This window comes from Rana temporaria, chromosome 6 (genome assembly GCF_905171775.1).
Source record: "Rana temporaria chromosome 6, aRanTem1.1, whole genome shotgun sequence".
Lineage (NCBI taxonomy): Eukaryota > Metazoa > Chordata > Amphibia > Anura > Ranidae > Rana > Rana temporaria.
In genome coordinates this window covers 165,060,129-165,072,975 of record NC_053494.1, presented here as the reverse complement: position 1 = coordinate 165,072,975, position 12,847 = coordinate 165,060,129, and the positions used below count along the sequence as shown (strand labels likewise).

Here is a 12,847-nt window from a genome sequence, read left to right as displayed (position 1 = left end):
AAATGAAAAAACAGCGAATGCAAACACCGCTACGGTACTCGCCAGCTGTCTCGTGCACGATGACGTCACAGATGTGGCTCCACCTGATACGTTTTTCCATAATAGCCGTCAGCTGGGAATGGAGGCTCGTCTTGGATGTCACTTAGTTATTCTAATTTACACACAGCAGGAACGACATTGGAAGTTCTGAATGGCTATATGTCCTGTACAGTGTCACCACTAAAATCAGTTTAGGTCCACAATAACTGAACAATTTACTTGTCAGGATCCACATAAATACAGAGGGAAATCCCTGCCTAGCTAGCCAAATCCTAAGAAGTATCGTATAATTACTTTGTTCCATGCTTTTCAATTTTACCTTCAAACTTTCTATTATTTCAGTGGAACTCTCTCATTGTAGTCACATGGCTGTCTTCAGCCTCTGCCCTCCTTAGTCATGGTTTGGGAAAGAGGGTGAAAAAAATTAGATGATTACACCATACAAGGGACATACACAGATGATGTCTGAGGCTGACCTAAAATGAGTGATGAAATAAAAACTGCTGTGGTCTGCCCTGATACTTCCCTCAGGTCAGGTAATTTCATTTCAGGTCAGCCCTGTTGCTCCAGGAAGTCTATTAAAGCGGGCCATAAGGAATGGTTATTTGTAACAAATCCAAATTTTCCTTTTTAAATTGTTTTATTAGTGAAGCCTTAGCTCTCAAGGACTGTTGTGCGTACTGTTGTTTTGTTGTTTTCTCTTTTTGCCACAATTAAAATGTCAGCCCAGTCAAGTAGCTTTATCTTTCTTTCATATAATCCTGTTAGTATCTTTGTTACTTGACAGATTATGGCTGACTGTTATTAGCACTCGGCTCAGGCAGAAGTTAGGATGGCACATCAGCCTGACACTCAGTCTGTCACTCCTACTCTGTCAGGAAAAGAATACAATTAAATAATCAAAATCCGTCTCTCAGAGACCACCTTATTCAATCCAAAATAATATACCAAGCTTACTATACGCCATACAGACTGCATAAAATGGTTCCTGCCACGTCACCTGGATGTTGGCGATGCTCTCACTCATTCACAGATGTTGGTCCTGTCCAGCCATCACACAATCCTCTGAGGCAGTGGCTCATGTCATACGAAGGGTCTATGGTCGGGATCTCTCTCTCTCTCTCTCTCTCTCTCTCTCTCTCTCTGTGTGCTTACTGGGACTGGTTGAAGAACTGGCCACTATAGTGGCGGAACAGATGTTGCTGGGACTCTTTCTATTCTACGCAAGGAAAGCAATAACTCTAGCCTGGAAAAAAACTAATTCTCAAACAGTATCAGCTTGGATGAAATGGGTCAGCCATGCCATTCCCCTCTATAAGGATACCTACTATAATAGGGGATGCCCAAAAAAGTTCGAGTTTGGGGTAAATGGCTCAAGAATGACTCTACAGCAATTGTGTCTGAAGTTCCACTTTAAGGGTTAACTTGCGGTTATATTGTTTTGCTTGTTTATGCTCATAAAATCTCTAAAATTATTATTTAGGTTTAGATTATTACACATGTTCAGTGATGACTACTTCTCTTTAATGTATAAGCAAATGCTGTTTTCTTTCTGTTCTTTTTCTAAAAGTATAAGCGGCTGCAGATTATTGTGTGGATAAGCCAATATTTAAGGCGTTCAATTGGGTGGACCAGTAAAGTATTCTAACTTGTGTATTTTCAGAGGTTGACCATTCCAAGCTCATGTCCAAGAAGTTTTGCAGAACTCATGCGTCAGTGCTGGGAAGCTGATGCAAAGGTAATTTTTTTGTTTCCTTAGTATTGTGTAGCAACCTTTTGTCTAAACTTGTATATGGTAGAAAACACGACAGGCGAAATGTTGCTGCATAAAGTTGTTAAAACATTTTTTTTGTTATCCTGGGTTTTCAAGTTTTGGTCTTGAAGTTAGATGACTTTTTTTTTGTTCATTTGCCTTGTGAAATTGATAGATTGCTCTCATGTCTTTAGATTTTTTTTCTATCTTGGAGGGGCTGATTGTTTTCTACAGTGGACCCCAGCTATCTTTGCTACATTTATCAGGGTTAAAATGTAGAACTGCATTTTAACCTCCCTGGCGGTATGATTATGTCAGATTTTTGATGCTCAAAGCGGTACAATTGTTTTGCATGGAAATTTGGCGTTTTATATTGTAGGCCTGTAATTGTTACGAATAACACACCTAAATCTGTCCAAACAAGAGTCTAGTAGACATCCCAGATATGATAAAGTTTGAAACACAAAATTATATTATAAATTATAATACAATAAATAACTATAAATAATAATATAATAATAATAAAAATTATTCAATAATGTAATCAAATCAAAAGCACTGAAATTTGCTCAGTTGCAGAATTGTCGCTGTCATTACTTTCAGTGTTTGATGATGAATTTGCCCAAAAATCACTATCGCTCAATTTTGCAAGGGATTCTAATTTTATTTTCGCTGTTTTGTAGCTGGTCTAAAATCCCTTTTAATGTAAAGGGACACTTTTTGGTTGCTATGGACAATCTGCAGTTTCCAGGCAGAAAGAACAGTATATATAATAAATAAAATGCATGCAGGGCACTAGACCACTAGGGAAAAACGGGATATGAAATTATTTCATACAGTAATGTAATCTGTAGGATTACAGTGTACTGTATGTGTTCTGTGTTTTTAACTTATTGAATCTGGCGCCGTGTATCGTCCCCGTGCGCCGCGATGCTTGCAGGGAACGGAGCCCGTCACTGTAATGAATCAAGCAAAGACGCGGCTTGCACACACAGTGGGGAGACATCACAGGATCCTGGGGACAAGGTAAGTAACTTTGCCTGGATCCTGCGATGCGATCCTGAGTGTGGCTCGGGGTTACCGCTTTTGGTACTGAAAATTCACCCCGAGCCAGACTCAGGAATACCACTAAGGAGGTTAATGCCTATGGTTTTGGAATAGGACGTCCGACAAGCTCTTATAAGTGTGATGTTCAGTTGTCTGCAAATGTTTGCCCATATAATGTATTGTCCTGTCTGACACGTGTCATTGGGGAAATAAGTTGGGGTAAATCTACTAGTAAGGCACACAAAAAAAGGTTTTGTCTCATCCCTTCCCATCTGACACCTGTTCCAAGAACTGAAAGGGGGAAAAAAAATCTCATGAGTCAGGGAACAGACAACAATTAATCATGTTCAAGACTATTAAAGTGGTTGTAAACTCCATTCATGAAAGTTGGACTAAGCACGTATAGTAGTGTTTACTTCTCTCTCTCTCCAAAGCTCTAAGCGTCGTTTCTCTCTTGTGCTCCGTTCCTCTGTTATGAACATGAGTCACTTCTGACAAGTTCTCCAACACATGAGATAACCGTATCTGAAAATTTGTGTCGGGAGGGGGAGCTTGTCTATGCAGCGTACAGGTCTGCATGTTCCTTCATTCCTCTGACTATGTGGAGGGGGAGGGGATGTCCCTTTCCTCCAATCAGCTCTCACACAGTGTAAGCACAGTCTCCCCACCCACCCCTATGTACTGCTGAAAAATGATGAAAGATTTCTAACACGATCTGCACTTTCCAAAGAGAAAGGGGAAAGACATGCAAGTAAAACTTATGCAGGAGGATTTGTTTCATCTCTGTGTATCATCTGAGGCTATTCACTTCAATGGGTATAGGAGAGGGTTTACAACCACTTTAACCCTTCCCCACTGTATCCAAAGAAAAAAAAATATTCGCTTGTGTTTGCCTTTATATTTTTATTGTAGCTTTAAAAATAAATCACTTTTTTTCTTTTCTTTTTTAGAATAGACCATCATTCAAACAAATCATAGCAAACTTGGAGTCCATGTCAAATGACAGCAAGCTGCCAGACCAGTGCAATTCATTTTTACATAACAAAGCAGAATGGAGGTATGATCAAATTAAATAAGTAAACCTTTTCTGTATTTTTTTTTTTTTTATAAATAAGCAAACATTATATGCTATTATAGGAATCTAGTTTTATAGTTCATCTTCATAACTCTGCATTGATGTACAATCATACAGGTAGCCCTGTCTTCTGTAATTTTAGTATGGTAATCTCCTGAATTACTTTATACTGCAGTGATCATTCCGATGATGTAATTAGCTTGATATTGTTGTTGGTGCTGCTCACTGCAAAAAAGTGTAACAATTTAATTCCTGGAATACCTGCAGCATAGTGCTATGCTGGCGAGTGGCACAGGCGTGTGCTGAAATGTTCTAGTTTGCCTGGGTTGCAGACCAGTTGACTCAGTTTTTACAAAGTAGTGCGAGTGAAACTTTAGTGCTGTTGCAGCAGCTTTGTGAACATTCCATGAAGAAGTAAAGTGTTTTTGAACAGAATAGGAAGATGTCCACGATGACACAAGAAGTGGGCAGCCAAAAATGTAAAGGACGGATGTTGTCAGAGTGTGAACCCACGTGTGCTCATGCTGGTGTGTTTTTTTTTTTTTTAAACAACGGAATAGTTCATTTCAGGTTCATAGAACGTGGTTCAACTGTTAACCAACATAACTTGGAAATTCTGAAAAGGTTACCTTATCTGTTAACAGGAAAAGACTGAAACTCTGGCATGACACAGTGGATTCTTCACCACGACGAGGCTCCTGCACAAACTTTTTTTTTTTTTTTTACAAGGCTCCTGCACGTGTACAGCTATATATCTGTCTAAGTACCTGAATTTGACTTGATGTTGCTGTACAGCTCAGGTTGGGAGAGATTGGCGTGGCCCAAGGAGGTAATCCAATATTCGGCATGCTGATGGAAGGGGAGAGAAGAGTGACAGAGATGACCTCATCAGTCTGTTGCTTCTCCTTTCATTGGCCAGTTACAGGCTGGTAGGGACAAGACTTGTAAATATTATTTAATTCTAACATAGGAAGATCAGGTCTTCTTTCCTGTCAGCATGTGTTGTGCTGTGTGGCAGAGCTGTGTAAATCTCAAAACTGAAAACAGGAATACAAATCCTTTGCCAAACAAAACCGCTTTCAGATCTACTGTACATGAAAGACCATTACATGGAATAAAAAGTGCAGGTGATAAGCCGTGAAAGGTGATTGAGAAACATGAAATAGAAATGTTGGGGAGAGTCGAAGGGATTCTGATAAAGTGAAACAGAAATGATAAAGTGTAAAAAGGGTATTGAGAAGAAGAAAGATAAGGTATAACAATACTATAAATAATTATGAAAGACTTGGTTATACACAAGAAAGGGGCTTAGGCTGGCCATACACGGTGCAAATGGCTGCAGGAAAAAAATCACAGAATTCCCCCATCAGCACAGACAACGTTCAAAGTGAAAACGTGCAAAGGCACTGGACAGTGCCAGTAGAGCAGTGGGGGTATCAGTAGATCAGAGATTGGTGTCAGTACTTTATTTTTATTATAACTTTTTTACAATTGTATTATTTTTTACAATATTGTTTTCGATTTTTTAGGAGCCCCATTGGGGGGCTTTGGTGAAATATCAGGGGTCTAAACAGACCCCTGACGTTTCATATTTGAGACCGAGAAAGGGACTGAGGACAGAGCTTCTCCAGTCTTCTTCTGTGCAGCCAAGCAGCAGGGGGAATCTGCTCAGCACAGCAATATTAGGGTGTGCCCAGGCATGCCTATGACCGGCCAAGATTCGAAGCGGGTATGGTCAGCCTTATACACACGCCGATTAGAGCCATACACCACCCAGATAATTGTATTTCTGTGGCAAGTACCCAAACTGTCTGCATCTATGGACGTGCATCCATCACTAGCCACACCAGTAGGATTACATGTGAACAGTGTCAGCTGGTCATTGATTTGTAAGGGTTTCCTGTCCATGACTGATCAGAAACCCTTGACCTTACCTGCTTCAGAAATACAGTGATCTGGCTGGTGTACTGCCCTAATCAGCCATGTGCACAACCCCCTTTAAAGCGAAACAAAACAATATTAATCAATAAGAACTATTTTTTTATAATCTTTATGGGTATTTTTAGTACAAAAACTATATATTATATATAAACCTTTCAACTGTTAAAATGGCACGTGGCTGACAAGAAAATCAAATACAAAAGGAAAGCTACCAAAATTTAAAAATCTGCTTTTTTGGCCGGTAATTTTATATCATCAATGCCCAGCATGTCAGTCAGTGCCCATCAGTGCTGCATATTAGTGCCATCTCATAAGTGCCCATTAGTGCAGCCTCATCAGTGAAGGAGAAAAATTACAAAATTATCTAACAAACTAAGAAAAAAAACTTTTTTTTTTTTTTTTTAACCAAAAAAAAAAAAAAAACGTGATAATTAAGACTGCATTCACACGTGAAGCCCTATACACACACGGCAGGGAATCTCGTCAGGAAAAAAACATTGGTTTTCCAGACGAGATTCCTGGAAAGCTTTCTTGCTCGCCGAGTGTACACACACACCATTCAAAAGAACCGCTGTTCTTTTGAATGGCAAGAACGCGGTGACGTCATCGACTACGACGAGCATGTGCTCGTCGCATTCGATGCCGTCGTCGCCATCTTGCTATACCCTACACTATGCCTTGTAAGCTACCACGCATGCGTCGAAGTCTCATTGAGAATGCGCGGGCTTACCGGGGCCAGGTAAGCATACACACGCTCTGGTTTCTCGGCAGGAAAACACTGCCGAGAATTCCAGTGAATAAAATAGAGAGCAGGTTCTCTATTTTTCTCATTGACATTCCTGGCTGTTTTCCCGAAGAGGAACCATACACACGCACGGTTTTCGCAGCAAAAAGCTCTCCCAGCAGCTTTCTTGCCGAGAAAACCGTGCGTGTGTACGAGGCATGAGTGTATTTTTTTCAGGCAGAAAGTACGTTTTTACCACGATTTTGTAAGGGTCAAAAGGTCACCAATGTAAAAAGTAGAAAAACATCTGTAATCTGCCTAAAAAGAAGCTTATGTACTTTTTTGAGCTTTAGGCGTTTTGCTTCAGGTGACAAAACACTCAGATGTGAACAGGTGCCATTGAAATAAACGGGATGTTGCTTGTTGGGTGTTTTTCAGGCATTTTACGAGCTGAAAATGCTTAGGTGTGAATGCAGCCTTAATACCACCAAAAGAAAACTCTTATCTGTCTAAAAAAGAAATGATAACAATTTAATTTGGGTACAGCATTGCACGAACGCGCATTTGTCATTCAAAAGTGCGACAGTGCTGAAAGCTGAAAATTGGCCTGGGCAGGAAGGGGGTGAAATGCCCGGTATTGAAGTTGTTAAGCAGAGAGAAATTGCAGAAGGCAGACTTCAGTATGTAGATCTACCATCATGTAAGGACTGTGTGGATTCGGACTGCAGTGGATTACACTGAACTTTCTAACGTTGGCACAGTTGTGATGTTTCTTGAATAGCATTAGGTAGTGACTGATTTTTGTCATGTGCTGCTGTAATTATTTTGTTAAAGTTAGCTCAAACCAAAAAAAAAAATAATCTGAATAAAAATGGTTAGTTCAGAGCATCCCCAAACATTGTTGAGGAAGCAAATTCTGCATATTTAAGAAGCAAATATACATATTTGCATATATATCTATTTATAAGGAAGCAAGGTTTATAAAATCTTCCTCTTATGTCAGCTCTAAAATTTAGGGGTTTCCATTTTTTATCTTGGTGACATAGGCGAAACGGACAGCAATTAAAAATTGGCAGCGGGTCTAACCCTTCCCTACTGTATCCAAAGCTTAAAAAAAGTTTGCTTTTATCTACACTTTAAATGATTCAATTGTTTGAATTGCTTTGAATCATTTTCTTTGTAAAGCATTTTGGGATAACTTGGCAATAACATTTTAAACAAAATTAGCACTGTAACAACGTACCAACAAGGTAAGCCAACCAGTTTTATGAAGATACTTTTATAGTCTTGTTTCCCAGTTTAACATCATATGAAACCCAGACTCCCATTCTCACTCCGGTATAATCTGGAGGCATCTGCTCTTTTTAGCATTTGCAAAAGGACATTGCAAACAAATCTATATCTCCAGAGGGACTAGTACTACAAGTTTCCCACTGCAGGCTATATTAAGAATGCTTGGACTTAGGCCAGGGAAAACTCTTACGCTGATCCAAGAATATTCAAAGCTTTTTTAATGAAATGTAATACAGTCAAAGTCTCCGAGACTGACTGCAAAGAAAGATAATGTGACTAATGGACGGATCCCACAGCAGCAAACAGCCTTGTTTTATTGAAACCTGAAATCAGCAGGTTGAAGCAGCTACATTGTAAATGGAAAAAGTGACTCTGAGCTTGCAGCCACATCACATGATAGAAGTATAAATAGCATGATTTAACATTGACATGATTCCTATCCGGAATCAACTGTGTGAAGATGCAGGAATGGCTTAGTAGATGGTATTAGGAATGTTTTGCGCCATCTGCTGTTGGGGAATGCAAGCTGCATGCACTGGGCATTTTGAAAACTGGCAAGTCTCAGTTCATAACATTTTTTAACCCTTGGGACATTTCTGGATTTCTGCATGTATGACTTGAGAATAAATAAAAACAGATTTAGGTAACAAACAGCACATGCACAACATTTACATAACATTTATTAAAAAAATAAAACCGTTTAAAAAAATCAAGGTATCAGTTTGAAAAAATGGTAGTAAACATATTTGGACATTAATTCAACTTCCAGTTTTCAATAAAGTTGATTTAAATATTATTACATTAAATATTTTTTTGCCGCTGTTCAGATCTGTTTAGCATTGAGGAGGTATTTTGGCCAATTCCTTAGTTCAAAAATGTAAAACATTTTATAATTTTTTGGGTGGTTGGCCTACTTTGTGCTGCCTGCTTCTGAAACCCCAAAGATTTTTAGTGCGATTGAATTCAATACTGCTAATAAAAATACACATTTTTTTTCCAGCTGCAGTGTGGTTTTGTTTACTTGTCCTTTTGAGACCCTCACTCCTTGATTGTAAGCTCTAATGAGCAGGGTCTTCTGATTTCTTCTGTATTGAATTGTATTGTAACTGTACAGTTTGCCCTAATGTTGTAAAGCGCTGCGCAAACTGTTGGCGCTATATGAATCCTGTAAAATTAATATTATATAGGCCTGATTATTCAAACTGCTATAGCACTTATGGCATGCTAATATTGGTCTCAGGAGATATAAAAACACATCAACGTTTCTGGAATGGTTAAAGCGGAGCTCCGCTGAAAAACAAAATTAAAAGCCAGCAGCTACAAATACTGCAGCTGCTGACTTTTAATATTAGGACACTTACCTGTCCTGGAGTCCAGCGCCGTCGGCAGCAGAGGACGAGCGATCGCTCGTCACTCTGCTGCCCCCCGCCATCCTCGGTGAGGGAACCAGGAGGTGAAGCGCTCCGGCTTCACTGCCCGGTTCCCTACAGCGCATGCGCGAGTCACGCTATGCCTGCCGATTGGCTTCCGCTGTGTACTGGGAGCCGAGTGTTCCCAGAACACAATGGGGGACGGGAGGTAACATCATGCCCGCAGTCTGCCCGAGTGTGGCCGGAAGTGGGTGCAATACCTGAAAGGTAAGGTGTCAAATGTGACACCGGAGGGGGGAGGGTTCCGATCAGCGGGAGTTCCACTTTAGGGTGGAGCTCCGCTTTAATGTGTAGTGGTCTTGTATATATGGGTGTTCAGGTGGAGATCGGGGTTCCTTTTCGCATTGTCTCTGGGCCATGCTTATCCTAACATAGCTTAAAAAGTTAAGCTGAATTTGACACACCCACAACTAAATAAATCTGTGTACTGACTCCTCACTTCTTCTGCATCTTTCTGTGTATAGACCACTGTCATAGGAGTTTCATTTAGAAGTATTATTAAACAGGATTTATATAGTGCCAACAGGTTAGGCAGCGCTTTACAATATAAAATGGAGACCATACAGTTACAATACAATACAAGAGGATTGAGAGGGCCCTGCTCAGAAGAGCTTACAATCTAATTAATACATTTAGTATAGAGTTGGCAGGTAAACAACATTTTCTAAACTCTTTTGAAAACCCATAATGCTATCCAAATCATTTATCATGAGATTACCTTCGATTATTGTTATTAATATTATTATTTAAAAAAAAATCCAACAAAGGTTTTATATAAGCAGACAAAACCTGTGTAAAATGTTAAAACATAATCTAAAAAAAAATGGTCCAAAACCATTATAGCTTCCCTTCAGTGCCTGAGGTTTTCAATGGAAATTTGTCAGGCCCTCTCGAATACCTGGGACTTTCCCCTTGGGATTTGTAACACCTGATTCACAAAGTATTTCCACTAGGCGGAAAAAGACAATTTAGGATTTTAAGGTTAGTGTTATGTTTTGGAAAAGTCTAAAGTGCTCCTTTTTTATTACAAGAACACTACTTGACTTAATAGAAGAAGCAAGAAAACCTACAAAAATTACATCTAGAGATGTCTTGCAAAAGGGCTATTTTTTAAGATTGCCTTTTTAAAAGCCTTTCTTGTCCTGATCCCTGGCAGGGGTATATTAGTAGGGACTCCTTGACAAATAATTTATTATTATATGTGCCTTTAAATTATAATGGGTATTGTAATTCATTATCACTGAGGTTGGATATCCATCTGTAACAACAAACCTAAATCCAGCTTTACATCAGCTCATACTCACTAAAGTACCAACATGCACGTGTGTTAAAAAGGAAACAAATACTATAGCAGTAATCCGATTTTATATTCTATATCCATATTGCATAACCTCTAAAATTCTGCTTCTTTGTAATATGCAAATCCTGACCCAGGCACTGTAAAAAAGAATAAACCCATTCTTTCCTTTATTCAGTCTTTCTAAAGGTAGCATACACATTATAGGACTCTTGCTTATCTGTTGATACATGATGCAGACCAGGATGTTATGTGCATGTGTGGAATCTCCTGATCATGGGGGTGGCAAGATAGCAGTGTCTATACCCAGGATTAACTTGTGTGCTTGGATGGTCAGGGACTTTACAGAAAGGTATAGTTCTTGATTAAACAGGGTAGATTATGGAATTTGGAGCTGCTGATGATAATATTTGATATTGGTAAGTAACGCTATAAGGGTAATTTAGTACCACAATTTAGATTGCCAGGAGTAGATGTTTTAGCATCATTACCACCACCATCATCAAAATATATGGAGCTAGTTCTCTACTGCTGTATAAGGTATACATAACAAACAAAAAGTCAGCAAATGGTTATTTTCAAGCATTTTAATATTGCATCTTCTAATATAGATGTTAATAATTTAAACGAAAGTAATTTATCTATGTGAAAAATACAAAAATGATGTCTATGTTATTGGTATCATGCAAGATTTTTCATAAGGCTGTTCATTCACAGGTCTCCTTTTGACAAACTCTTAATTCACCAAGCTTTATTCAAAAAACTAGCATGCAAGGGAGGAGTAATTCCTCCATCTATAAAGCTACAAATAGCATTATGAATAAAACTGGCCATACCTCCAATTACAAAGGTTTTATGGTCTTGGAGTAATTATTATGTATGACTGTAAATGTAATTATTTGTATTCTATTTTTTCGAATACCCTCAATCCAGCGTGTTTTAAATCCAGTGTTTAAAATAATTGCTAGTTAGTCAAACCAAAATCTTAGTAATTCACCCTTACAATTTTTGTTCTTGTGTAACTCGGCTCTAATAGCATTGTATACAAATATATGAATAGTTATTGTTTATTTGTAGCAGAAATTGATTGCATTCAAGAAGACATGCACTATGGGGTTGCCAGATTGAAAAATGAGTAATTGAAAAATAGTATAGCAGTAGTTTAGAGCTGGATAAAAATAATTAAAAAAAATAGCACAATACAAAGTAGTTGAATGCCACAACGAAGATCAGATTAGGTCAGATCCGGTATTTAACGGTTCTAGAAACTCTGCTAAAAAATTGGTAACTGGATAAAACCAGCTTTCCTGGTAAACCGCATAAACTTTTTCTCAATTGTCATTAAAAGGCTATAACCCACATCTGGTTTATGGAAGCCTTCAGCTAGAGATAATTAATAATGTAGCGTATCAAATATTTTAGAAAAGGTACAATTAATTTAATGTAATGGCAATTATAATAATTGTATTGGTATAAAAAAAAAAATCAGTACAATGCAAGTCAATACAACCCCTTTGCTGAATGGTTCAAATAAAAAAAAAAACATAAAAATTTCTGTGCATTTTGAAAATGAATTTATTTTTCACAGCGCAAAAAAAAGGTAGGGGGGGTCTGTCTTTATATTTTTACCTTTCATTGTGTAAGTACTACACTTAATGAGGATTCACCACTGTCTCGGCTTTCACTTTGGCAAGATCAAACCCTTCTCCTGTTCTGTACTTCTGTAGCAGATCTGTCTTAAGTGATAGGTGGCCGTCCATCTGGTTTTGTAATGTTGACAGTGGAGAGGCATTTGCCGAAAAAAAAAAAAAAAGTACGCTTGCTCTGAGCTTATACAAAGGTCAAAAGAACAGTATGTAGAATTGAATCATGAGATATCAAAATCTTTGTATAAAAATGTCATCTTCGACTTATTTGATCACGTTGCTTAGATCCTTATTTCTGGAACAATTCCTATCGCTGACCGCCTACCGATTGCCAGTGGGGAATATTTTAATTCCTAGCGGCAACCCAATCTATATTTCTGCATTGCTTGGAAAAAAAATATATTGGCCTTTTGTAAAGGCTGTTTTCATCTTTGTTGTAGGTTTGAATATAGTACCATGTGGTCTATGTGTGTCCCACTTTTATTATTATTCTAAAAAAGTTATAATAAAAAGGTCATTTTGCTATGTATTAGTCCATATATGGTAAATTTAATATGTCTGTTAAATAAGAGAACTTCTGAAAAGGTGGTTTTTGTGGAAGC

The 12,847-nt window shown here is 38.3% G+C and overlaps 1 protein-coding gene across 4 annotated transcripts in view; it reads left to right on the top strand.

Moving 5' to 3' along the window:
* The window catches only part of MAP3K20 (mitogen-activated protein kinase kinase kinase 20), a 277,073-nt gene that overhangs the window by 151,803 nt on the left and 112,423 nt on the right, over window positions 1-12,847 (top strand). For all 4 annotated transcript variants that reach the window (XM_040357733.1, XM_040357731.1, XM_040357732.1 and 1 more), the window contains exons 9-10: window positions 1,703-1,777; window positions 3,790-3,896. In XM_040357733.1, the coding sequence (XP_040213667.1) occupies window positions 1,703-1,777; window positions 3,790-3,896 (182 nt within the window). The remainder of the gene's footprint in view (window positions 1-1,702; window positions 1,778-3,789; window positions 3,897-12,847) is intronic.